General features: G+C 37.5%; 1 protein-coding gene across 14 annotated transcripts in view; it reads right to left on the bottom strand.

The window, feature by feature from the left end:
- The window catches only part of CLASP1 (cytoplasmic linker associated protein 1), a 312,442-nt gene that overhangs the window by 86,456 nt on the left and 212,478 nt on the right, over window positions 1-13,508 (bottom strand). For 10 of the 14 annotated variants that reach the window (XM_063647337.1, XM_054479398.2, XM_063647338.1 and 7 more), the window contains 2 exons: window positions 5,531-5,635; window positions 626-793 (listed from right to left, as the gene is read on the bottom strand). In XM_063647337.1, coding sequence (XP_063503407.1) covers window positions 626-793; window positions 5,531-5,635 — 273 coding nt within the window. Of the gene's footprint in view, window positions 1-625; window positions 794-2,878; window positions 2,906-5,530; window positions 5,636-13,508 lie in introns of all 14 variants that reach the window. The other 4 variants (XM_063647339.1, XM_054479400.2, XM_063647341.1 and 1 more) reach the window with 1 other exon arrangement.

Here is a 13,508-nt window from a genome sequence, read left to right as displayed (position 1 = left end):
GCGTATGAATTAGATTTTAATGGAGTAAAAGGTATTTAAGCTGCTGACAGTAATTCACATGATTCTACACACTATTACAAAGAAACTAAGTAACACAGAACTAAATATTATATATTGGTTTTAATCAATTCCTAGCTTTCATGCTTAAACAAATCTATGTCAAAAGTAACTATACATATTTTTTCACCATAAGTTTCACCAATTAGATTAGAGAAGTTCAGAATTAAAATAAATGTGGACCCTAAATGTTGTTTTTGAAAAATTCATATAGGTTAATGTCTACTTAGTGCTCATCAGTAAAAGGAAAATGAAAAGCAACACTGCTTCTAATTGTGGGGGAAACACCCTGCTATTTCCCCAATTCCAATGCTTTGTACAATGACTGCAAAACACAAAAGCCTACAATGACATAATTCCTTCCCATCAATTTGAAGGGTTAAGTCCCACATATTTTTCTAACCGAAACCTCAATATGCCATGATCTGTATAAAGCACACCCAGGCAAAGTGACATCCTCAGTTCAAAAAACAGATCTATATTTCCTACATTAGACATAGTCATTAGATTATAATCAAAACTATGACCAAGCTGGGAATGGTATTCCAAGATCTTTGAGAATCCTTACCTAATCCTATTCGGTTTGGACTTGTTTCCCGGCTACATCCCTGGCTCCTGGGAATCTTGCTTCGCTTTTCTGAAGACGGTGTCACAGGTGGGCCTCGTGAGGAGCCCCCAGTAAGTCCACCATAACCACTTCCCAACAATTTTCCTGGGGAACTTGACCGGCTGCCAGCTAAAAGTGAAGAAAAATGACAATGAATAATAGATGTAAATGTAGGAATGAACTATAATACTTTCAAAAGCCAGGTTTTACACATTAATTTGGCTAAAATACAGAATTTTATATAAAAATAAATTTTTATTTGGTGGTAGTAATTTTTTTTAAATGTACGAGCATAAAAGACAATTGAATATCATAAAAGAATATACTTAGAAGAATTACTGGTGGAATAGCCTCCTTATTCCACAGTAAATATCTACAAATACCACAAAGGTGTTTATTCTTATTTTGTTTTTTTTATTCTGTAAGAGCTGATTATGTTAAAAATTTTAGGTGTCACTGCTAGAAGAGCAGAAGTAGAACTATAACAATTTTCTTAGCATTAGCTACAGAAAATGGATCCAAGAAAACTCTATTAATCTGACAAATGATATAAAAGGGAGTAGGGGGATAAAATAACCAGAAACCTGGTAGATAAAAATCACAAAATAAGACAGAAACTCAAACATATTAGTTAATCATAATAAATGTGGCTGGATTAAATTCATCGATTTAAAAGAGATTAAAACAAGCCTGGGCTGGTGGCTCATGTTTGTAGTCCCAGCACTTTGGGAGGCCAAGGTGGGAGGAGTTTGAGCCCAGGAGTTTGAGACCAGTGTGGGCAACAACAGGGAGACCACACTTCTCCAAAAATTGTAAAAATTTGTCAGGCATGGTGGCACATGCCTCTAGTCCCAGCTACCTGGGAGACTGAGGTGGGAGGATCACTTGAGCCCAGGAGGTCAAGGCTGAAGTGAGCCATGATCACACCACTGTACTTCAGACCTGGCAACAGAGCAAGACCCTGTCTCTTAAAAAAGAACAAAAAAGAAAAGAAAAGAAAATGCAAAGTAAAATAAAATGAAATTCAGCTGTCTGGTATTTTTAAGAGTCAAACAATACACCACAAACAAAAACAAACAGAATAAAACACAGCATTTAAAAAAGACAAAGAAGGATATTTAATATTTATGAAAGAATAATTGTCCATGAAGATATAATAATCACGAACCTTTATGCTCCAAACAACATAGTTTTGAAATATAAAACTAAAAAATGATAAAAGTACAGGGAGAAATGGAAAAAGCCATACTTACTGAAAGACCTCATGGAAAGACTAACAATATTGAGAAACTATATACCTCACAGAAATTGACAGAGCAGTCGAAATTGTGTCTGTGTGTGTATATGTATGTATAAAAACACACACTTCCCACATACACATATCCCAACAGATAGAACACACATTCTTTTTACCTTTCCACACATGAGTATTAAAAACAAAAATTGTGTATTAAGCCTCAAAGTAAATCTCAAAAAAAAATCTACAACAGTAGAAATAACATGGACCATATTCTCTGAGAAGTATGCAATAAAACTGGAAATTAACAACAAATAATATGGCTGATAATTTTTATTAATAGGTAAGTAGCTAGATACATATATTACTATTTCTTGGGGGACCTAATTCTCTCTCAGAGAAAACAACAAAATTTTAAGCATCACACCAATACACTCAAATGGCAATCATTTGCATTGATAGATTACCTCCCTAAGTAGAGAAGGCAATACATTCTAAAATATAAAGTATACATTTACTATGTACTAGAATAGAATAACCCAGAGGAAGAAAGCATTTGAAGCAACACTTACCTGTAAATGTGTGTTTATTTTAAATACATATTATTTAAAAATACATATTATATAAATCAAAACCACCATCATTCAAATGAACCACTCAGGTGAATACTCACAAAAATTAATAGTTTATAATGATTTAACTACAAACTGAAGTGAAAAATCATTATAAAAACCAACGAAGAATTTGTCTCAGGACCTATTAATTTTACCCACAAAATTTGAGCTATATAAACTATTAAACTATGTATAAAGGGGAAAGAAATCCATTTCAAACTCTAGAATTTGAGGACAAAGAAAAATGCAGAAAGATTAACTAAGCTTACAATAAAGAGAGAAATTAATATTGTGCAAGGAACAAGGGCTCGGGGAGAATGCCAACAACAACAACAAAAAAAGGCAAGAAGAGAAATGGCTTACCACCAGCAGGATTAGCAGATCTGGATCCTTGATTATGAGAGCAGACCAAAGGACAGGCAAAAAGTGGATTAAAAGACAATAACACAATACAGAAGGTCAGCATGCAACACAACACAAAGGTCTTTGTTCACAAATACATTAGCAAAACAGCTATATTTCCTAGGACTTGTTCCTCCTATTTTTGTACTTATGTTTATCTTTGCCATTCTACATTAGCATTTATTTCAGATCTGTTCATAAAACACTTTCAAACCTACAATGTGCCAGGCCCACATCTGCTTTCTAGCTTTAAGCAACCTGAGGGAAGTGATTGTAACTTACTCATCTGTGTATCACTACCATCTTCAAAAGTGCTTACCACACAGTAAGTGCTCAATAAACATCAACTAACTGAAAGAAACTGCTGTTAACTAGTTTCACCTGTCCTGACTTCCCATAAACCTCAAATATTTAAAATATGCCAATTATTAAGGGCCCTAAATCTAATATTAATGAAGCCTACTTAGTATTAAATCAGGACTATGAATACTAGTATATCTACATTTGTGATATATACACTTATATTTACCACGTATTAAAATAATTTTTTAAATATTTAATTTATATGCATAAGCTTAAGGTATAGGCTTGATCACTGGCTAGTGTGGTCACTCTTCCTGAGTATGATTTGATGAGTGAAGTAAAACTAAGGAGTTTTAAAAGGGGAGCCCCAAGGCTAGGTACAGTATTTTTATAAGACTGAAAAATTAAAGCTCTATTATCACTCTAATCACTATTAGAGAAGGAACTGTAATCTTCACCACCTGCCAAGGTAACCTACACATTCCTAAAACCTGCAATATAAGAGAGAAAATTACAGCATTGACCTAGCTGGGGCAGGGAACCCCAAAGACCCCAATGCTGATAAACAGCATTAGAAAGAAATATGTAAAATACTGTTCAACCCTCAACCTCCACAGAGGGAAGCAACACTGCATAATTACATGCTTAGACATTTTTTATTTGGCTTAATTTCATTATATTGACCTAGATTCTGAGATTTGAACACTTTTTGTCAAGAATTCCTTTGCAGTAAAATTTGACCCATATGTATGAGTCAAATATCCTTTTGTGTCTCCAGGCATCACTAGGGTTCAACAGAATAACCAGAGCCAAGAAGTTGTTCCCAAGACAGACACTTCTGGGCTACACCTGCACCCTGGATCTGAATGAAAATCCAGTTTAAGTTCTACACTAAGCAGGGCATTCTTGGTCTTAATGGACTCAATCTATCCTGAAACTGCATCCCTCATCATGTAAATCCATTCCTAGCCTTCTTTCCTAAACCTACTGAAGTAGACAGGGATCAAGGAGGCTCAACTTCAGCTAGGATGGGAGTCTGCTGATCTGAAACAATTATGACTATAAAGCTTGCGTCCATTTACTGTCTATCACATGCTAGGCTCCTAATGCTCATTAAATCGTCATGAAAACCCCATGAGGGTGGGAATTGTTATCACTCAATTTACAGACAATGAAACAATGGCTCACAAAGGTTAAAAGACTCACCCAACATCACACTGGAGCCAGGATGCAAACCCAGTTTTGTCTGACACTGAAACCCATGTTTGTAGTGTATCACACTACACAATACAACCTAGGCCACAGGAAGGTTCTGTAGCCTCACCAAAGACAGCACTATAACTGATCTTCTGCTTTCTTTACAGAAATTATATAACATGAGAACTGCAGTTATCAAAGGGAAAAGAATTTAAATTCAGAAGGTATTGAACAAGGCCATTTTCTATACTAAGGGAGCTCTTAAGGTTTGGTGCAGACTGAGCACTCTCTACAACAGACAGACAGTTCCTTGGGCCACAAAGGAGGCAGGCAAATGTCAGCTAGTGAGTGCTGTGCTGTGAGACAGCATGCAGCTCCTGGGGACAGGAAGACTCTTCCTTCCCATGCTCACCTTGCCCAGGAGCACTCTGCTACCCAGCTCTACTCGACATGCATAGAGAGGAGGTGGGCCCCTTAAAGTTTATGTGTGGCTGGAAAGTGAGACACCAAGGGAGGATCTGAAGAGTGACCAGAATAAATTCATTCCAGCTGTGGCTGCTTTCATGGCTAAGGCTAACAAACCAACTGACTTCACATATACAGAGACGCAATCATGGAAGCAGCTAGGCAAAGCAAGAGCCCACATGGCAGGAAGAGAGGTGCGGGCTGCAAATGTTAGAGCACAGAATTAAAGGGGGAGAGCTTTTAATGGATTTACTTATTTACCACTGGAAAGAACATAGCATTAATAGTTTTCTGCCCACGTACTGTTCTAAAATTACATCAGAAGGATTTCTTATCAATGCAAAAATGAGTCACAGAACAGATAAGTTACAATTTGACAGGCTTCAAAGGAGGGAGAAAAACTACATTTTAATGTTTAATGCTTAACAATACAAAATGTAAATCACCTGGACAGGAGACAAATGTATGCCTGGAATGTTTCATTTTTTAAGCTTACCCAACAAACAGTAAGATTACTCACAGTATCTCAGAGCCACAAAAAATGTGTTTTTCCCTCTGAAGTCAATATAAAGATTGTAAAATGTTCAACTGCAGAATGAGCTGTTGAATAAAACTGAGGTAAGCAAGAGCATAAAATATGTTTCTTACGCTGGGACTGTGAAACCACTTTAGCGCGACTGCGGCCCCGGTTATCAGGTGTAGAGGCGACGTTGGTGGCACTCCCAGAGCTTTGCCGCCTTGTGCGGATCCGACCTGGAGGACACAGCAAAAACAGTGTTTCACAACATTTCCAGTAAGTGCCACCTCCTCAAGAAAAGAACCCATGCCCCAAAAGAGGGGCACTGACCAGCCAACTACATGGGGAACAACAGCTTCTGTGAGCAGATCCTCCACACGAGGTCTGCCACGTCTGTGTGTGCATGCACACATGTGCATATGATCCGCGCACAACTGTTGTACGAACACAGGATGAACTCCTGAGATGGAGCCATGGACCTGCAGCTGTTTAGGTTCCAACTATTTTAGTATGTTATCTCTTCAGATGAGGAAGTGATATCCATTTGAGGACATTTCCCATAATTTTTTCCAGATTAAATTTTCTCTTTTATTGTCTACAAATCTGACAAATTTCCAAAAACAGAAAATATTTACTGTCACTGTAAAAAACAAACTATAGAAAATAAGAGTAATACCAAAAAAAAACCCAAAATAAAAAAGTCTACCTTCTTAACTCAGCCATCACAGAACTATAGCTCCCCAGTGAATAAATGTGTTTTTGATATGCAGCATTAAACTTCTATTTTTAAAGCATGTATGTCAGTAAGTTTCTAAGATAAAGAAAAGATAAAGCTAAAAAGAGAGATACAGCTAAAAAGAATCAGTATTAGGAGTACCTACAGAAATGATGGCCCAAAGATAATTCAATGCTGTAGGCAGTTATGAAAAAAGTACGGCAATTATTGAACCATGAAGCCATAAAAATAAAAATGAATTCAGAAACATAAAATCATTAGTGATCAAACTAGTATGATTAGTGATTAAACTTTTTTTAAAAAAATATGGGCCTTTTTGGTTTTAAGGGAGCACAAAATGCCTCTCCGGCCATAATTCAATGAGGATAGGAAAAACACAACCAACTTGAACTCCCACTGGCTGTTATGTTGTTCAAAATCACTTCTACCCCCACAAGAGACAAAGCTTACAGAGAAGTAATGCAGGAAGCAAATCCTAAAGCTTGAAAAAGTTTCAAGAAAGGAAGGTAAAGAGCAATGAAAGAAAGCTAGCATTAAAAAAATAATAAAACTAGTTAAGAATTAATGACTTTTCAGTTTAAGGAAAAACTTATACACAAACTCTATAATCTATACAGAAGTGAAAAGCTATACCATTTACTAACAACTATATATGAGTTCATTCAGAATCCTCACAGCATATAAAGTAATTACTCCCATTTTACAGATGAGAAAACCGAGAAACAGGGAAATAAATTAATTTGTTCAACGTGACACTACTGGGCTAGATACCTGTGCCTGGCTGACTGGGAAGCCTATGACTGATGACCTTTGATTTTCCTAAGGAAGTCACCGAGCTAAATCAAGGCAGTCACAAAGGCAAAGTGAACATGAAAAAAACAACTGAATTTAAATTCTTAAACTCATTATAAAATATTTATGTCACAAAAAGATTTTTTAAATGAACACGTATACTCATTTAGCTTAAAAAATAAAAACTCTTCTTTGCTAACCCTCTCGTATTCTACTTTCCCCCAACATCTGGTAACATGATCCTAAACCCAGTGTTCAGCATTCCCTTGTTTTTTTTTTTTTTTTGTAAATACATGTTTTCACAACCAATAACTGTGTGGTTTTGTTTTACATATTTAGAAAGTTTTTAAATTATAACACAAGGTCTATATTTTTCTAAAGCTTACTATTTTGCTATTATTTTATTTGAAAGTCACTTATGTATGGATACAGAACGGATATACTTTATTTTTTCCATATAACTAACCAATATTGAAATAAATTTACTTAACGCTTTTCTTACTGATTAAAATGCCACTTCATTGTTTATCAAGCAGCACTTAGGGGTGTCTGGGTTTCTCAGCCTTCTAGTCTGTCCCACTAGTCAATGTGTCCATACCTACACGACATCACAATACTGTGATTAGCTTTTTATTAATTAATTAATTTATTAGTATATGAGGCAGAGTCTCTTTCTGTCGCCCATGCTGAAGTGCAGTGGTGTGTGACCTTGGCTTACTGCAACCTCCACCTCCTGGGATCAAGCGATTCTCCTGCCTCAGCCTCCCCAGTAGCTGGGATTACAGGAACATGCCACCACACCTGGCTAATTTTTGTATTTTTAGTAGAGTCAGGATCTGACCATGTTGGCCAGGCTGGTCTCCAACTCCTGACCTCAAGTGATCCACCCGCCCTGGCCTCCTAAAGTTCTGGGATTATGGGCGGGAGCCACTGTACCCGGCCGGTGATTAGCCGGTGATTAGCCTTTTTTAAAAGACATCCTGCTAATTGACAGGACAAGTAAATTTGCCTTTTCCTAAGCCCTTTGCTCTCTTCCATATGTATGTGCAGACACAATAACAACGCCTGTGGAAATGTTGACTGGCATTATGTGAAACTCTGGGTTAAGGGGAAAAGCTTTATAATATTGGTCTTCTCATTCATTGTATCTTCTATGTTTATTTAACTTTTTCAATTTTTTTTATAAAGTTTCATCATTTTTTCAAAGTTCTTACTCAATTTTTATAGACTTATTTAAAGTTGCTTTATTTTTATAATTTATTAAATTATATTTTCTGTTCTTGGCAGGTAAGAATGGAATCGTTACATTTTGATCTTAACACTCTAGGATTCTGCTAAACTTTTATTAATTCCGCTAATTTGTATACAGATTTGGGGTTATCTAAATAGAATAACACCCACAAATAACTCATCAGCTTATTACCCTCAAATAATTCACTTCTACTTCTTTGCCTTTATTGTGGTGTCTTGGTCATGTAATATAATGCAAAACAGAAGCAGTGAGGGTAAGCACTGTTGACTCAAACAAGATTTTTTAAAAGAATTTCTGAAATTTCACAGAAAATGTATCTGCCAATAGGTTAAGAAACTTTGGCCCGGTGCGGTGGCTCATGCCTGTAATCCCAGCACTTTAGGAGGCTGAGGTGAGCGGATCACCTGAGGTCGGGAGTTCGAGACCAGCCTGGCCAACGTGGAGAAACCCCATTTCTACTAAAAATGCAAAAATTAGCTGGGCATGGTGGCGAATGCCTGTAATTCCAGCTACTTGGAAGGCTGAGGCAGGAGAATCTCTTGAACCCGGGGCGGATGTTGCAGTGAGCCAAGATTGTGCCACTGTACTCCAGCCTGGGCAAAAGAGCAAAACTCTGTCTAAAAAAGAAAAAAAAGAAAAAAGAAAAGAAAATTCATTTCTGTGCCTAGTTGCCAACAATTTTTATCATAAATGTTTGAATTTTTTGATGTTTTGATCTTTTTAGATAAGAGGGTTTTTCTCCCAAATTTGAACTACATTAATAAATTTTAAAGTAATAGGTGAGGTGCGGCGGCTCACGCCTGTAATCCCAGCACTTTGGGAGGCTGAGGTGGGAGGATCACTTGAGGACAAGAGTTTGACACCAGCCTGGCTAACACGGCAAAACCCCATCTCTACTAAAAATACAAAAAATTAGTTGGGCATGGTAGTGTGGGCCTGTAATGCCAGCTACTTTGAAGGCTGAGGCACGAGAATTGCTTGAACCTGGGAGGCAAAGGTTGCAGTGAGCCGAGATCGTGCCACTGCACTCCAGCCTAGGCGACAAAGTGAGACTCTGTCTCAAAAAGAAAAAAAGAAAAATTAAACCTGGGCTAAACTTACGTGGTCATGGCATACACACCCACATACACAATGTTTGTAGGTATTCTGGTCATACTAGCTGCATAAAACCAGTGAGGGAAGTATTCCCTCTTTTCCTATATTCTGAGTTTACATAAGACTGGAATTACCTAATGCTTTTATTATTATTTTTTTTTGCATCTCCACTGATAAACTGACCATGCAATTATCCAGTGTTTGATACAACTTGTGTGCGGAACCATCCGAGCACGGCAGGAATTTTTGGAGTATCTTTTCCATTTTTTTTTAAGTTTATTTTGGCAGGGTGGGAATAGAGCAATGAACTTTTAACTAACTGATTCAAATAGTTTAATGAGCAGTCTTAAAACTACTCAAATTGCTTGTTTCTTTGAAGAAACAGTTTCGGGTTTTCTTGAAACTTGTACAATTTGTTTTTGAACTGTTAACAAAGCTGTCATAGATTTATCTTACCTTAATTTTAAAAAATTATTTTTTTTCTTTGATACAGAGTCTAGCTCTGCTGCCTAGGCTGGAGTGGAATGGTGCAATCACAGCTCACTGATGCCTCACTTCCCAGGTTCAAGCTGTCCTCCCACCTTAGCCTTCTAGTAGCTGGGAGCAGCTGGGACTACAGGTGTATGTCACCATGCCATACTAATTTTTAAATTTTCTGTAGAGACAGGGGTCTCACTATGTTGCCCAGGCTGGTCTCAAACTCCTGGCCTCAAGCAATCCTCTCACCTTAGCCTCCCGAAGTGCTCAGATTATAGGTGTGAGCCATTGTACCCGGCTTCTCCTATTATCTTTAAAACTCTACTGATCCACATTTATGCCTAATTTATTATTCTTAACAGTTAATTTGTACCTTTTCTGTATTTCAATTGACATTTTTCAAAAGTTTGCCTACTTGATTAGTATTTTCAAAAACTGAAATTTTGCTGGGTGCAGTGGCTCACACCTGTAAGCCCAGCACTTTGGGAGGCTGAGGCAGGTGGATTACTTGAGGCCAGGAGTTAGAGACCAGCCTGGGCAACATAGAGAGACTGTCTCTACTAAAAATGTAAAAATTACCTGGGCGTGGTGGTGCATGCCTACAATCCTCTTTTACTGGCATGAGCCACCACGCCCAACTTTAGTGTCCTTCATCAATTACAAATTTTTTTTTGCCTTTGTTATTAAATACTCTTCAACAGCTTTCTTCTACTGATCCTTTGTCTTCTATCTGTAGTCTTAAAGTTTTAGATTTCTCTCTTTAAATATCACATTGGGCTGGGCGTGGTGGCTCTCCCCTGTAACCTCAGCACTTTGGGAGGCCTAGGCAGAAGGATAGCTTGAGGCTAAGAGTTTGAGACCAGCCTGGGCAACATAGCAAGACCCTGTCTCCATTTAAAAATGATAATAATAAATAAATATTATATTGCTAGAGCTTTAACATAAATCAAGTGTGGCAATCTTTCTCATTTAACCACAAAGCTTGGTTTATTTGACTTTATTTTTACTTTTTTTTCTTTTTTTTTTTTTTTTTTGAGGCAGAGTTTCATTCTCGTTGCCCAGGCTGGAGTCCAATGGCGCAATCTCGGCTCACTGCAACCTCTGTGTCCCGGGTTCAAGTGATTCTCCTGCCTCAGCCTCCCGAGTAGCTGGGAATACAGGCATGTGCCACCACGACTGGCTAATTTTGTATTTTTAGTAGAGACGGGGCTTCTCCATGTTGGTCAGGCTGGTCTCGACCTCCCAACCTCAGGTGATCTGCCCGCCTCAGCCTCCCAAAGTGTTGGGATTACAGGCGTGAGCCACTGTGCCCGCCCTATTTTTACCTTTTTATATGCATGCTTTTGTCTTGGTTTTTCATTTTCCTGTTATCCTCTCTTTTGTTTCCTTCTTTTGGCTTAATTTTTTAAAGATGCCTTACTATCTTTAAATAATATTAAAAACGCATCCATTAAATCACACTTTAGAGGAGATACAGTACTTTTAAGGGCTCCTTCCTTTTAAAATTAAACCTCTTTGAGATAATTATAGATGCCTATGCAGTTTTAAGACATAATAGACCTCTGTGTTCTTTACGCAGTTTCTCTCAGTGGTAACATCTTACAAAGCTATAGTATAAAATCAAACAGGACATGAACCCTGATATGCTCCACCCTTCCTATTCAGACTATTCAGATTTCCCTGTTTTGTTTGCAGTTAATCTTTGGCTTTCCTCTGTAAGTAGTTTCTTTTTCTAGTGGCTTTTATGTCTTTCGTGTTCTGCAATTTTACTTTGTTTTTTTTCCTGAGACAGAATTTTTTTTTTTTATCAAATAGGATTTATTCTTTGGATGCAAAAATGATGAACATACACAACTCAATAAAAGTGATATACCACATTAACAAATTAAAGAATAAAAACAATATGAACAACTCAATAGGTGCTGAAGAAGTGTTTTATAAAATTCAACATGGCTTCATGATAAAAACTCTCAAAAAACTGGGAATGGAGGGAAGTTACCTCAGCATATTAAAGGTCATATATCAAAAACCCACAGACAACATTATAGTAAATAGTAAAAAAAAAAAAAAAAAAGTTTACTCTAAGATGAGGAACAAAACAAGAATGCCTACTTTCACCACTTCTTTTTTTTTAATTTTATTATTATTATACTTTAAGTTTTAGGGTACATGTGCACAATGTGCAGGTAAGTTACATATGTATACATGTGCCATGCTGGTGTGCTGCACCCATTAACTCGTCATTTAGCATTAGGTATATCTCCTAATGCTATCCCTCCCCCCTCCCCCCACCCCACAACAGTCCCCAGAGTGTGATGTTCCCCTTCCTGTGTCCATGTGTTCTCATTGTTCAGTTCCCACCTGTAAGTGAGAATGTGGTGTTTGGCCTTTTGTTCCTGCTGAGAATGATGATTTCCAATTTCATCCGTGTCCCTACAAAGGACATGAACTCATCATTTTTTATGGCTGCAAAGTATTCCATGGTGTATATGTGCCACATTTTCTTAATCCAGTCTATCATTGTTGGACATTTGGGTTGGTTCCAAGTCTTTGCTATTGTGAACAGTGCCGCAATAAACATACGTGTGCATGTGTCTTTATAGCAGCATGCTTTATAGTCCTTTGGGTATATACCCAGTAATGGGATGGCTGGGTCAAATGGTATTTCTAGTTCTAGATCCCTGAGGAATCGCCACACTGATTTCCACAATGGTTGAACTAGTTTACAGTCCCGCCAACAGTGTAAAAGTGTTCCTATTTCTCCACATCCTCTCCAGCACCTGTTGTTTTCTGACTTTTTAATGATTGCCATTCTAACTGGTGTGAGATGGTATCTCATTGTGGTTTTGATTTGCATTTCTCTAATGGCCGGTGATGGTGAGCATTTTTTCATGTTTTTTTGGCTGCATAAATGTCTTCTTTTGAGAAGTGTCTGCTCATGTCCTTCACCCACTTGTGGATGGGGTTGTTTGTTTTTTTCTTATAAATTTGTTGGAGTTCATTGTAGATTCTGGATATCAGCCCTTTGTCAGATGAGTAGGTTGCGAAAATTTTCTCCCATTTTGTAGGTTGCCTGTTCACTCTGATGGTAGTTTCTCTTGCTGTGCAGAAGCTCTTGAGTTTAATTAGATCCCATTTGTCAATTTTGGCTTTTGTTGCCATTGCTTTTGGTGTTTTAGACATGAAGTCCTTGCCCATGCCTATGTCCTGAATGGTAATGCCTAGGTTTTCTTCTAGGGTTTTTATGGTTTTAGGTCTAACGTTTAAGTCTTTAATCCATCTTGAATTGATTTTTGTATAAGGTGTAAGGAAGGGATCCAGTTTCAGCTTTCTACATATGGCTAGCCAGTGTTCCCAGCACCATTTATGAAATAGGGAATCCTTTCCCCATTGCTTGTTTTTCTCAGGTTTGTCAAAGATCAGATAGTTGTAGATATGCGGCGTTATTTCTGAGGGCTCTGTTCTGTTCCATTGATCTATGTCTCTGTTTTGGTACCAGTACCATGCTGTTTTGGTTACTGTAGCCTTGTAGTATAGTTTAAAGTCAGGTAGCGTGATGCCTCCAGCTTTGTTCTTTTGGCTTAGGATTGACTTGGCAATGTGGGCTCTTTTTTGTTTCCATATGAACTTTAAAGTAGTTTTTTCCAATTCTGTGAAGAAAGTCATTGGTAGCTTGATGGGGATGGCATTGAATCTATAAATTACCTTGGGCAGTATGGCCATTTTCACGATATTGATTCTTCCTACCCATGAGCAT

This window comes from Pongo pygmaeus, chromosome 11 (genome assembly GCF_028885625.2).
Source record: "Pongo pygmaeus isolate AG05252 chromosome 11, NHGRI_mPonPyg2-v2.0_pri, whole genome shotgun sequence".
Lineage (NCBI taxonomy): Eukaryota > Metazoa > Chordata > Mammalia > Primates > Hominidae > Pongo > Pongo pygmaeus.
Note: the sequence above shows the minus strand (reverse complement) of the source record. Positions and strands in the feature narration are given on the sequence as shown.